The 10460-nt window shown below is 60.3% G+C and overlaps 1 protein-coding gene across 2 annotated transcripts in view; it reads right to left on the bottom strand.

Annotated features, from left to right (window-relative positions):
- Window positions 1–10460, bottom strand: part of THAP4 (THAP domain containing 4) — a 27097-nt gene continuing 16637 nt past the window's right edge. Inside the window, exons 1-5 of one of the 2 annotated variants that reach the window (XM_001374496.5) lie at window positions 6868–6976; window positions 2955–3114; window positions 2021–2130; window positions 1207–1310; window positions 1–256 (exon numbers count right to left, since the gene is read on the bottom strand). In XM_001374496.5, coding sequence (XP_001374533.4) covers window positions 95–256; window positions 1207–1310; window positions 2021–2130; window positions 2955–3114; window positions 6868–6898 — 567 coding nt within the window. In that variant the 5' untranslated portion in view covers window positions 6899–6976 and the 3' untranslated portion in view covers window positions 1–94. Of the gene's footprint in view, window positions 257–1206; window positions 1311–2020; window positions 2131–2954; window positions 3115–6867; window positions 6977–10460 lie in introns of those variants that run through there. The other variant, XM_056808188.1, reaches the window with a different exon arrangement.

Here is a 10460-nt window from a genome sequence, read left to right as displayed (position 1 = left end):
TTAAAAATAAAGGGCTTTTATTTGGTTTCTGGGCCGTGGCAGGGCTGGCCTCTCTGGGTGGGGGCCGCCTCTGCGCCGCGGCGCTCCCTCCCGCTCAGAGCGGGGCCTCCAAGGGCGAAGGCGAAGGCGAAGGCGGAGGCAGCGACACTCTCTTGTAGGTGATGTGCAGGTGCTGCGTCATGGGCTGGCTGGAGGTCGCCATGGAGACCGTCTGCTCCAGCCTCCCGTCGGTGGTGAGGCGGAACGTGCGCATGATCTGCGGAGCAAAGAGAAGGGCGTCTCTTGGGGGGCAGCAGGGCGGGTCCCCCCTCGGCCCGCCCAGCCCCCCTTCTTGGGAAAATCCCTCTGTAGGTGCCAAGAGAAGGCGGGCCTGGCGGGCTTCTGCCACTCGGGCCGGCCGCCCGGTCCGGCGTTCTATGGAGGCCGGGCGGCTGCAGGCGGCAGAAGCACAGGGGCCTGCTGGGGGCGTTCCTGTCCTCAGGCCTCTCCGTCTCCACCCCCTCTTTGGAGCGCCGTAGCCTCTCTGGGCCCTTCGTGCCGGGATTGGGGGGCTGGACATGCAGGCGGGTCTCCCCGAGGGAGGCCTGCTGAGGGCTGCCCACCCCGGGCCCCCCTGGGGCTTCGGGGCCCTCCTGGGGGGGGCAGAGGCCCCGCCTCAACTCCTACCCGCCCACCAATCAGGCGGCAGGAAGCTCGGCTGGCCCAATGGGAGGCCCCACGCCCGAGCACTTCCCCTCCCGGCCATCTTGGAATCCATAGAAGCGCTAGAGGCGAGGCCTCAGCAATGGGGAAGGGACTGGCCCAGGGCCTCTGTGTCCAGGCGGGGCCCACAGGCCCCAAAGGGGACTATCCCATTGGGGCAGGTGGGGGGGTCTAAAGCACGACCCCCCCAACTCCGCAGGCTTGGCTCCAGGCCCAGGGCCAGGCATGAAGGGGCTCAGCAAACCTACCGCCCACAGGCCAAGGCGTGTTGGCCCCTGCAGCCCCCAGAGACCCCCCTTTTAGGGGAGCCCCAAGCGGAGTCGGCCTCGCCCCCTCCCAGCCCCGGGTGCCGGCGGACATCACCAAAGGTCTAGTGCAGACAGACTGCGCAAGGGGGGCCGTTAGCCCACTGATAAGAGGAGACCTCTGAGGTGACCAAGAGCCCTCCGTTGTTCCCCACTCTCGGGCAGGCTCGGGCACGGGGAGGGCACGGGGCGGGCTCACCTGCTCCACCCGGGGCTCCGCTGCGAAGGACATCCTGGCGATGGAGTGAGACGCTATGCAGAGCTCCTGCCCGTTCACCTCGCCTTCTTCCACTTCCACGATCCCTGGGAGAGGGAGAGGCTGTGCTCAGTGGGGGGGGTCCTGTTCCTGATCCCCGTGCCAGGCGGGCACAGGCAGAGCTCGGGGCCTCTGGACAGGCCACCTGACCCCCTGTGACCCCCTCCCTGGGCTGGGCGAGGGGCCGTCCTCTCCCCTGGGCAGCCCAGCCAGCTCTCCTTCCAGTCCGGCCCCAGGACGGGCAAGTCTCCCCCAGCTTCAGGCAGTGAGGCCACATGGAGCCCCATCCAGCCTTCAAAGCTGACAGATGGCCTGGACAAACGTGGCAGGAGAGCAGGGAGGGCGTCATCCAGACGGCCGGTGGACGCTCACTTCCATCAGCCCTCGGGGCTGGAGACGGCGAGCCTGGCCCGTGGCTGCCAGACTCCCCCCAAGAACCAAACCATTTCAGGAGGAGCCAGACAAGAGAAGCTGCCCCTGGGACGGCTGACACCCCTCTGGGAAAAGGGGGTCCAGGTCTGCGGCCCCTCAATGTGCCAGAGCAGGAAAAGGGATCCCCTGAAGCAGCTGGAGCCCAGCTTCTAGGAGGGCCTCGATCCGGACATCCTTGAGCCCCTGAGCCCTTGGCCTCCCCTCCTTCTCCCCAAGAGCTCCTGTGGTACGCTGGCACTCCTTGGCCCTGCCCATTGGCTCTCCCCAGTGCCAGCGGCCCAAGGTGGGCGTCAGGGCACCAGGGACGCACGCAGGGCGCCAGTACCTGTGTTCTGTGCGCTAACAAAGGCCACCTTGTTGGAGTCGGGCTTGACACGGATGAACCCACATTCCCTGTGCATTGGCTTCTTGGTGTCTGGATGGAAGGCGTTAAACCTGGGCAGGAAACCAGGAATGGGGCAAATGTCATTAGCAGGCAGGGCTTTGTGGAGAGGAGGGGAAGGAGGAGTAGAAGAAAAAGAGGAGAAGGGAGTAGAGGAGGAGAAGAGAAAGAGGAGGAGGAGAAGAAGAAGAAAAGAATGAGAAGAAAGAGGAGGAGGAGGAGAGGAGAAAGAAGAAGGAGAAGGGGGAAGAGGAGGAAGAGGAGAGGAGGAGAGAAAGAGGAGGAGAGAAGAAGAAAGAGAAGGAAAAGGGGGAAGAGGAGGAGCAGATTGTTGCTGCTGCCTTTCTGCAGCCCGAGCCTACAGACAAGGAAAGGTGGCAGGATACCAGGAAAGAGGATGATATCCGTGTCCTTCCTTTTCTAAAACCTTTTATCTTCAGTCCTAAAATGAATCCTGTGTCCCAAGGTAGAAGAGTGGGTAAGGGCTGGGCAGTGGGGGTGAAGGGACTCACCCAGGGTCACCCAGCAAGGAAGTGTGAGACCAGCTTTGAACCCAGGACCTCCCATCTCCAGGCCCGGCTCTCCACTGAGCCCCCTCGCTGGCCTTTCCATTTACTGCCGAGGGTGGGTGTGTGACGGGGGTTTCCTGCGCCTCCCGAGGGAGGAGGACGCGTGGCTGCTGCCCCTGAGCAAAGATGGGCGCTAGTGCCAAGACGGCTGCCCAGCTTTGCACAAGTTCTGCCTCACGTTAAGGGTCAAGAACGCCAGGCAGAGCTCAGGCCACCTGTGAGCCTTGGACAGGCCGAGGGGCCCTCTGAAGCCCTGCTGGGCACCCAGAGGCGCCGCGACAGGAAGAGCCGGAGCGGTCTGGACTTACGAGAAGTTCAGCATCGGCTGGCCCACGTGGCTGATGTGCACCTCCTCCAGGTAGTGAAAGGGCTGCAGGCTCGGGTAGACGCCGTGTCCGGGGGGCTCCGAGAGCCAGGTGCCCAGCATCCAGGAGAGGGGCTCGATGAGGGGGCTCATCTTCGGGGTCTCTGAGGACGAGAAGGAGGGCAGGGTCAGGACCAGGCGGCAGCAGGAGGAGACGCCGAGCGAGCCGGGGCCGGGGCCGGACCTCTCACGGAGTCTCGTCCGCTGGCTGCCACCCCGCGAAGGGGACGGGACGAAGGGCCAGACCAGCGGGCGAGCGCAGCTCCGGGCCCCGCAGACGGCACCCCCATCCACCGGCTTTCGTCGAGACCAGCCGAGGCCTGGCTGTCGGCTCTGGTCTTGGTCAGAACCGGGTACTGGGCTGCGGCTGCTGCCGAGGGACGGGGAAGAAGGTCGGGCAAAGGGGCCGGTTCTGATCCAGCCGCGCCTCTCCCCAGGGCCGCCCCACAGAGCCCAGGGCGCCGGCCTGCTCTTAGCCACTCCTTCGAGAAGCGGGGGTCACGCTAGAACACGACCCCCCCCGAAGGCCGAGGGGAGGGGGAGGGGGACGAGGGTTCTAATTCTCCTGCGAGCCCCCCAGACCTCCCCATGGCCTGGCGCTGGCGCTCTCCAGTACGTAATGCCAGTGAAAACCTCGGAGAAGCCCCAAAGCGCCAAGACAGACCTGCGTGGAGGGGAGAAACAAGCCGGAGGGATCCAGGTCGGAGGCCGACTCGGTCTGTAAGGCCTCGGGCGGCGCCACTCGGACCCCCGAGTGGGGGACCCGCCCAAGGTCACTGCGACGCGGGGAGACAGCAAGGACCTCCCGATCCTGGTGGCTCTGGGGCGCTGCTAGGAAGGCTGACGAGGGCCTTTACAAAACTCTTAGAATTCAGTACCGCGGCGCCTGTCTTACAGACGAGGAAACTGAGGCAGGCGGAGGCTGCCTGGCTCTCTCCGCCATCCTCCTCCACACCCGCTGCCTTCGCTGAGGCAGCCGCTGCGCGCTAAAGCATCTGGCCTCTGGGGGTCCCTGCCGGACACTTGCTGCCCAGACAGGCGAGCTGAGCTGCCTCAGGCCTGGGGGCTGCTTCCGCTTCGGGGCAGGGTTCGAGGGGCACTTTGGGGGAGAGGCTGCGGTCTCCCCTCCCCCCGGGCTCCCAACGGAGTGCTGGGGGGTACCCAACGGTGGACAGAGGAGCTGCGCCCGGAGCACGTCTGCCCCCTAGTGGACACGGGCCGCCGCAGCTCGAGCCGGACAAGCTTCCGGGCTCCTCTTTCGACAGAACAAATGGGGCAGCCAGTGGCGTCCGGCCATCTCCACCACATTCCCAGGAGGGGGCCAGAGGTGCCAGGGCGGCCACGCCAGGGCCTGAGAGCGTCCCAGACCAGGCTTGGCCCCACGCAGCCCCCTGCCCAGCCCCTCCACCCCGGCTGCCCCAGAACTAGGAGGGAGAACAAAGGAAAATGGCAAAAGGGAGAAAACACCAGGAGATAAGAACAAATGCCTTAAGGCAATGAATGAGGAGGGCCAGCTCCCCAGCCCTGGGTTCGAGTCTGCCTCGGACTTGACCCTGACTGCCTGGCCCTTGACGCTTCCTGTCCTAGACAGAGGAAAGATCAAGAACCAGCTTAGTGAACCGTCAGGAAGCACCAACCGAAGAGGCCAGGCCGGGCCTGAGAACTTGGCAGTGAGGCGGGGAAGAGAAGAGAATCTGGGAGGGCCGCCTGTTCTATTTCCCCCTCCCTCCCGTCTCAGGTTCAGGCGGCCATCACACTGCGGGGCTCCCCGAGAGCCAGGCCGCCCCTCTTCAGGCCTTTCCCCTCCCTGCCTCCTCCGGACTCCATGCCCATTCCAAGGGCTCCTCCAAGACTCTGACAATGAAGCTGTAGGGCCAAGCAGGGACCCTCCCTCGGGGGCTGGCCTTGGAGCGGCCCCTCCCCCAGCTGCTGAAGACTCGGGTGGTGGTATCCCCAAACTTCAGGGGGGCCCCCTCGCTCTACTAATTCGGGGAGCCGGGCTCCGATGGTGCTGGCGAGCCGAGCCGGAGAGAGCTGTGCCCGGTGAATCCGAGGGCCCTGGGCTTCCCATCGCTGAAAGGCCAGAGCCCAGGTGCCAGCGACCCTCCCAGGCCAGTCCCTGCTTCCTCTCCTCCCTCCTTCCGGGCCTCCCTGGTGGGACAGACCTGGTCTCCGTCCCGCTCAGAGGCCGGGCTTCTGGACGCCGGGGAGCCGCGAGGCCTCTCCGTCCCCCGACCGTGCACACATGAGCCTCGAAGAGGAAAGGGGGCCCATTTAGGGTCCCACCCATCGAGGAAAAGCAGCCGCATTCGCCTGGCAGCTCCCAGTGGTGGCCCTCGGAGCCAAGACAATCAAGAAACAACAAACGGACCCCAACCTCCGGCTCCCTCCGACCCTCCCAAACTCTGCCAATTCCTGGCCTGACGTGGCTCTGGCTCGGCCGCATCACCCTCTTCCCCTCACCCAGCCCCAGACTTTGCCTCCATTGGCTCCTTGAGTCATCTATGATCCCCACAGACAGGGCAGGGGGCTCCCCGTCCTCCTCTCCGGGCCTCTCTGTTCTGGCCTCCCATCGCTGCTCTCCCTGCTATGCCCCTATGGCTCCTAGCGCCCACTGAACGGCCTTCGAGGCTACCAAGGGGGATCCCAGCTCCTCGGCCCTCTCCAGTCTGGGGCCGCCCGTCCCCTTCCACACACTCCATCCTCTCCCAGCCCTGCCTCCAAAAGCCTCTGAGGCCAGGCGGACAAAAGCGCGGCCATCGACACAGGGCAAGCGGAGCTCTGACTTCAAAGCACGAAGGAGGCAACCATGGCGAGAGCCCTCAACGGATTCACTTCTTTCACACGTTAAACTCGACAAAAGCCGAAAGCGATGTCTGGGAAGAGGAAGAGGAAGGTTATTTAAGGGGGTTCGTCCAAAACCGCAGCCGTCTGCTTCTAGAGGGGCAACGGAAAGCGCCGAGCACCAAACAGCGCTCATCAACGCCAATACAGCAGGCCCTGAATACAGGGTCTGTCAAAAGAGGGGAAACGCCCATTAGCCAAGAACTCGAGTCGGGAAACGAGTGACGCCTGTGGTCCAAAAGGGCCGCGCTCTTCCGCCGTGCCGGCCTCCGCATAAGTTCCAGCTCAGTGACCAAATTCAGCGGGAGATCAGAAGAAAGGGAACCCTGTCATCTCGACTGTAGGACAGCCAAAAGCGATCGATTTCATTAGACAATCAAGTGAAGCCCTTCGGCACAAAAACAGCGTAACGAAGCTCAGCACCTAGACCGGGAAAGAGATGGCCACACGCCTTCGCCAGCAGAATGGCCAAAGGCCAAACAGTGATAAAGAATAAAATGGCGGCCTCACGAAGAAACCACCGAGAAACGCGAAATCGCATGGTCCCGCTCCCCCACCATCAAATTGTCAACAAAGCCAAAATGGAGTGTCTGTGGGGTTGGAGGAAAAAAGGCGAGTTAAGGCTTCCGTTGCTGGGCTGGATTTATGAGGTTACTCTGGCAGTCTCCATCCACAAGGACAGAAAGGACTGAAAGTGACCTCCGAATTCCCTAAAAAGCCAAGGAACAAGAGTATTGCCATAAAAGAAGATTTCTGCTAATCTGAGGAGAAACTGAGGCCGCCGCAGCATTCCTCACAACTGCAGGGAGCCAAAGACACCTTCAGTGTGGAACACCTGGTGATGCTTTGTTAAAGGATGAGGCTCTGAGACTCTGGGAGCTCCGGGAGGAGCACCCTGGCACACACCACACAGAGAAGGGCTGGCCAGGGGGAGGAACAGCTGCCTGCTGTGTCAGTGTCAGTCGTGACATTCACAAACAGGCCAATAAGGCGCCCCACCCCCGCCCCCTCACCTGGCCCGGGGCTCTGGCCTCCGCTCAGCATCTCCCTCCCTCCTGGCTCTTCAAGGTTGCTCCCAAGGTCTTACCTGGTGGGTAAGGGCTGGGCAGGAAGTGATGCTAACTGTGCAAGGTGCATTCTGGGGATTGTAGTGCAGCCTCTAAAAGAGCATCCCCAAGGAGGAAGAAGAGGAAGGGAAGGGCAGCGAGGCAGCCAGGTGTCTCAGTGGATGGAGAGCTGAGCCTAGGGCGATCCTGGATTCAAATCGGACCCAGCTGTGAGACCCTGGGTGAGTCACTTCACCCCCACTGCCCAGCCCTGACGGCTCTTCTGCCTCAGAACGGATACAGGATGGATTCTAAGATGGCAGGTCAGGGGGCTCAAAAGAAAGAAAAGAATGAGGGTGGCGTGACGCCACTGAAGCGGGGCCTCCTGCCCCCAGCCCAGAGTGCAGAAGGCTCCACCGAGGTCACCAATGCAGTGCCCAGCTTTTGCTCTTGCTCTTTCGGCCCTCCGGCTTCAGGTCTGTTCGGTGTTGCACGACTGAGGCACTGAAGTGCTGCGTCCCTGCTTATGACCAGGATTACTTGGGATGGTTCTGGGGGAAGGGGAGGAGGCGAGGGAGAATTCGGCCAAGCGATCAACAAAAGGCCCGAGTTTAAAAGATACTTAAAACCCCAACCTTCCGGAACAACCTCCAGGAAGTAATGCAGAGCGAGAGGAGCAGAACCAGGAAAACATTGTACACAGAGACTGATACATTGTGGTACAATCGAAGGTGATGGACTTCTCCATTAGTATCAATGCAATCCCTGAACAATCTGCAGGGATCTAAAAAAAAAAAACTACCCACAAGCAGAGGATAAACTGTGGGAGTAAAAACACCGCTGAAAAGCAACTGCTTGACTACAGGGTTGGAGGAGATAAGACTGAGGAGAGACTCTAAATGAACACTATAATGCAAACTCCAACAACAGGGAAATGGGTTCGAGTCAAGAACACATGTGATAACCAGTGGAATCATGCGTCGGCTATGGGAGAGGGAAAGGCGGGGGGGGGGGGGGGGGGAGGGGAGGGGAGGAAAAGAAAACGATCTTTGTTTCCAGTGAATAATGTATGAAAACGACCAAATAAAATAATATTAAAATTAAAAAAAAAAAACCCCAACCTTCCGTCTTAGGGTCAATGCTGTGTCTCGGTGCGGAGGCAGAAGAGCGGTCAGGGCTGGGGGTAAGTGACCTGCCCAGGGTCACACAGCTGGGAAGTCTGAGGTCAGATTGGAACCCAGAATTTCCCCTCTCTGGGCCTGGCTCTTGGTCCACCGAGCCACCCTGCTGCTCCTAAAAACCTGTTAAGAGTATTTCCTGGGTGTTGGTGCTATCCCAGGTCTTTGCCTCTCCCCGAAGGGCCCCCAGGCTGTGCCCTCTGACCACCCGGGGCCGCCGCTGGGGCCTCCCAGCTCTACCAGAATTCAGAAAGTGGCAGCCCGAGAACAAAACGACATTTTCCACAAGAATGATGAAACGCCTTCTTCCCACTGGAACCTCTCCTGCTCCACAAACCGGCCGGCTCTCCACCCTCCCTCCAGAATAGTCTCTCATGGGCCAGGGCTCCCTCCACAAGCAGCCTGTCCTGGGAGCCCCGGAGGTCCACAGGCTGCCAAAGCCTGGCTTGGGCCGCCACGGCCTGGCCACCCCGCGACAGAGATGGCCGGCACCAACGGGATAGATTCTTTGTAAATGCAGAAAAACCCAATCTGGGGGGGCTCAGGCTTTGCAGTGATGGGGACCGAGGGGGCAGAAAGTGGGGAGCTCTGTGTCCCCCCAACATTAATTTAATTCTGCACATGAAATGCTCCTCGCTTGACCACAGAGTCCACCTGCTTCTGAGGGAACTCTGGCCAGGAAGGGAATGGTGAGTGACCCCTGGAGAGGCGCTCCGAGGACGAGGAAGCCAACTTCTACCAGCCAGAGAGACAAGCAGACCTGGCCCCCCTCAGGGTCCCCCCGAGACTCGGGCCAGAGTCACGAAGAAGAGCATAGCATGGGCTCTCCTTTCCCAAAGGGCAGTCGTGCACGGCCAGCTCCAGCAACCCATTCCCAACTTCTGTTTCTTCTTCTTTGGAAACCCTTCCCGTGTGTCCCCCCTCTTCCCAGTCCTAGACTCAATCCTGTGTATCGGTTCTAAGGCAGAAGAGTAGTCAGGGCTGGGTAATAGGGGTTAAGGGACTTGCCCAGGGTCACCTAGCTAGGAAGTGTCCGAGGCTAGATTTGAACCCAGGACCTCCCATCTCCAGGCCTGATGCCCTCTCTAGCTGTCTCTTCTTCCAGTTCTAAATAAATGATCCTGTCCTCCTAGGCAGTAAAACGGGAGAAATCTGAGAATTCAAAGAAATTAGAATAGAAGACCTGTGGGAACAGATGCCCAGAGAAGCAGGGCTAGTCCAACACCCACGATGTCTACGATTAAGCCACTCAGACTACTAAAGGAACCCTAAGCCCCGGGGAACAACAATGCCCCACTTTGGTCCAGGAGACACCCACGGAGCCGCAGCAGCTCAGACTCGTTGGCAGAGTTGGGGAGAGGGTAGAGAAGGGGTGAGGACAGAGGGATGCATTTGCTTATTTGTTTCTCTTTTTTGGACAGGAAGGTTCTGAGCTGGGAGGGAAGAGGCCCCATTCCTGGGCAGGAGGATGCTGAAAAGCCCTCAATACTGAACTCTCCTGACTCCCCCTCTTGCTTTCCCATCCCTCTAAGCCTCCCAAGAGGTTTTGTCCTGGTCCCCTGGGCTATTCCTTGGGAATCTTGGCAAAGTTCCTGGCATCCAAGGATTCCTCCCTGTGAACTACTGAGAAGGCGCCATTGCTAGCTCTCTCCTGAGCTTCAGCCTCGCCGGCCCGGCTTCTTGTTGGATATTTCTGCTTCCACGTCATCTCATTGTGTCAGAAGTCATGATTTCCATCCACACTCCACAAGACCAGTTCCTCCTCCTAACTGTGGCCCAAAGGTGCCCTGCTCCCAGTGCCCTTGGCTCCAAACCTCGGAGGACTTCTTGTTCCCTGGAGCTCCACGTAGCTGGCTGGGCACCCGTCGGGCTGCTTTCCTTTGCCAGCTTGGGGCAATGCCCCTCTCCTTGTGTCTACACAGCCAGGACCCTGATCTCTGGCCTTCTCTCTGCATTCCTGAATTCAACAACTCAGTCCGCCCCAGCTCTTCTAACTGCATCAGGAACTCAAAGCTAGGTACTCCGCTTGTCAGATGGGAGATTGCGGAGGTGGAGGTTCTGCTCCCCTGAGCCGATCGCCCGCAAATAGGCACAAGTACTCCTGGCCCGTGATACAAGATCCAGTCCCTGCACAGGTAATTCTAGGCTCTTACTCCATCACTCAGGAACCCACTTCCTTTAAAAGGTTCCCTCCAGGACTTAAGAGAAAGAATGTGTCCACATCCAGAGGAAGAACTGTGGGAGCGGAAACGCAGAAGGAAAACAGCTGCCTGATCACATGGCTTGAGGGGATATGGTTGGGGATGGAGACTCAAAGATCACCCTCATGCAAACATCTTGATCAATGGCACATGTCAAACCCAGTGGAATTGCGTGTCAACT

The sequence above is a fragment of the Monodelphis domestica genome, chromosome 8 (genome assembly GCF_027887165.1).
Source record: "Monodelphis domestica isolate mMonDom1 chromosome 8, mMonDom1.pri, whole genome shotgun sequence".
In the NCBI taxonomy this organism is placed as follows: domain Eukaryota; kingdom Metazoa; phylum Chordata; class Mammalia; order Didelphimorphia; family Didelphidae; genus Monodelphis; species Monodelphis domestica.
The sequence above is the reverse complement of the archived record's forward strand: the minus strand, read 5'-3'. Positions and strand labels throughout refer to the sequence as shown.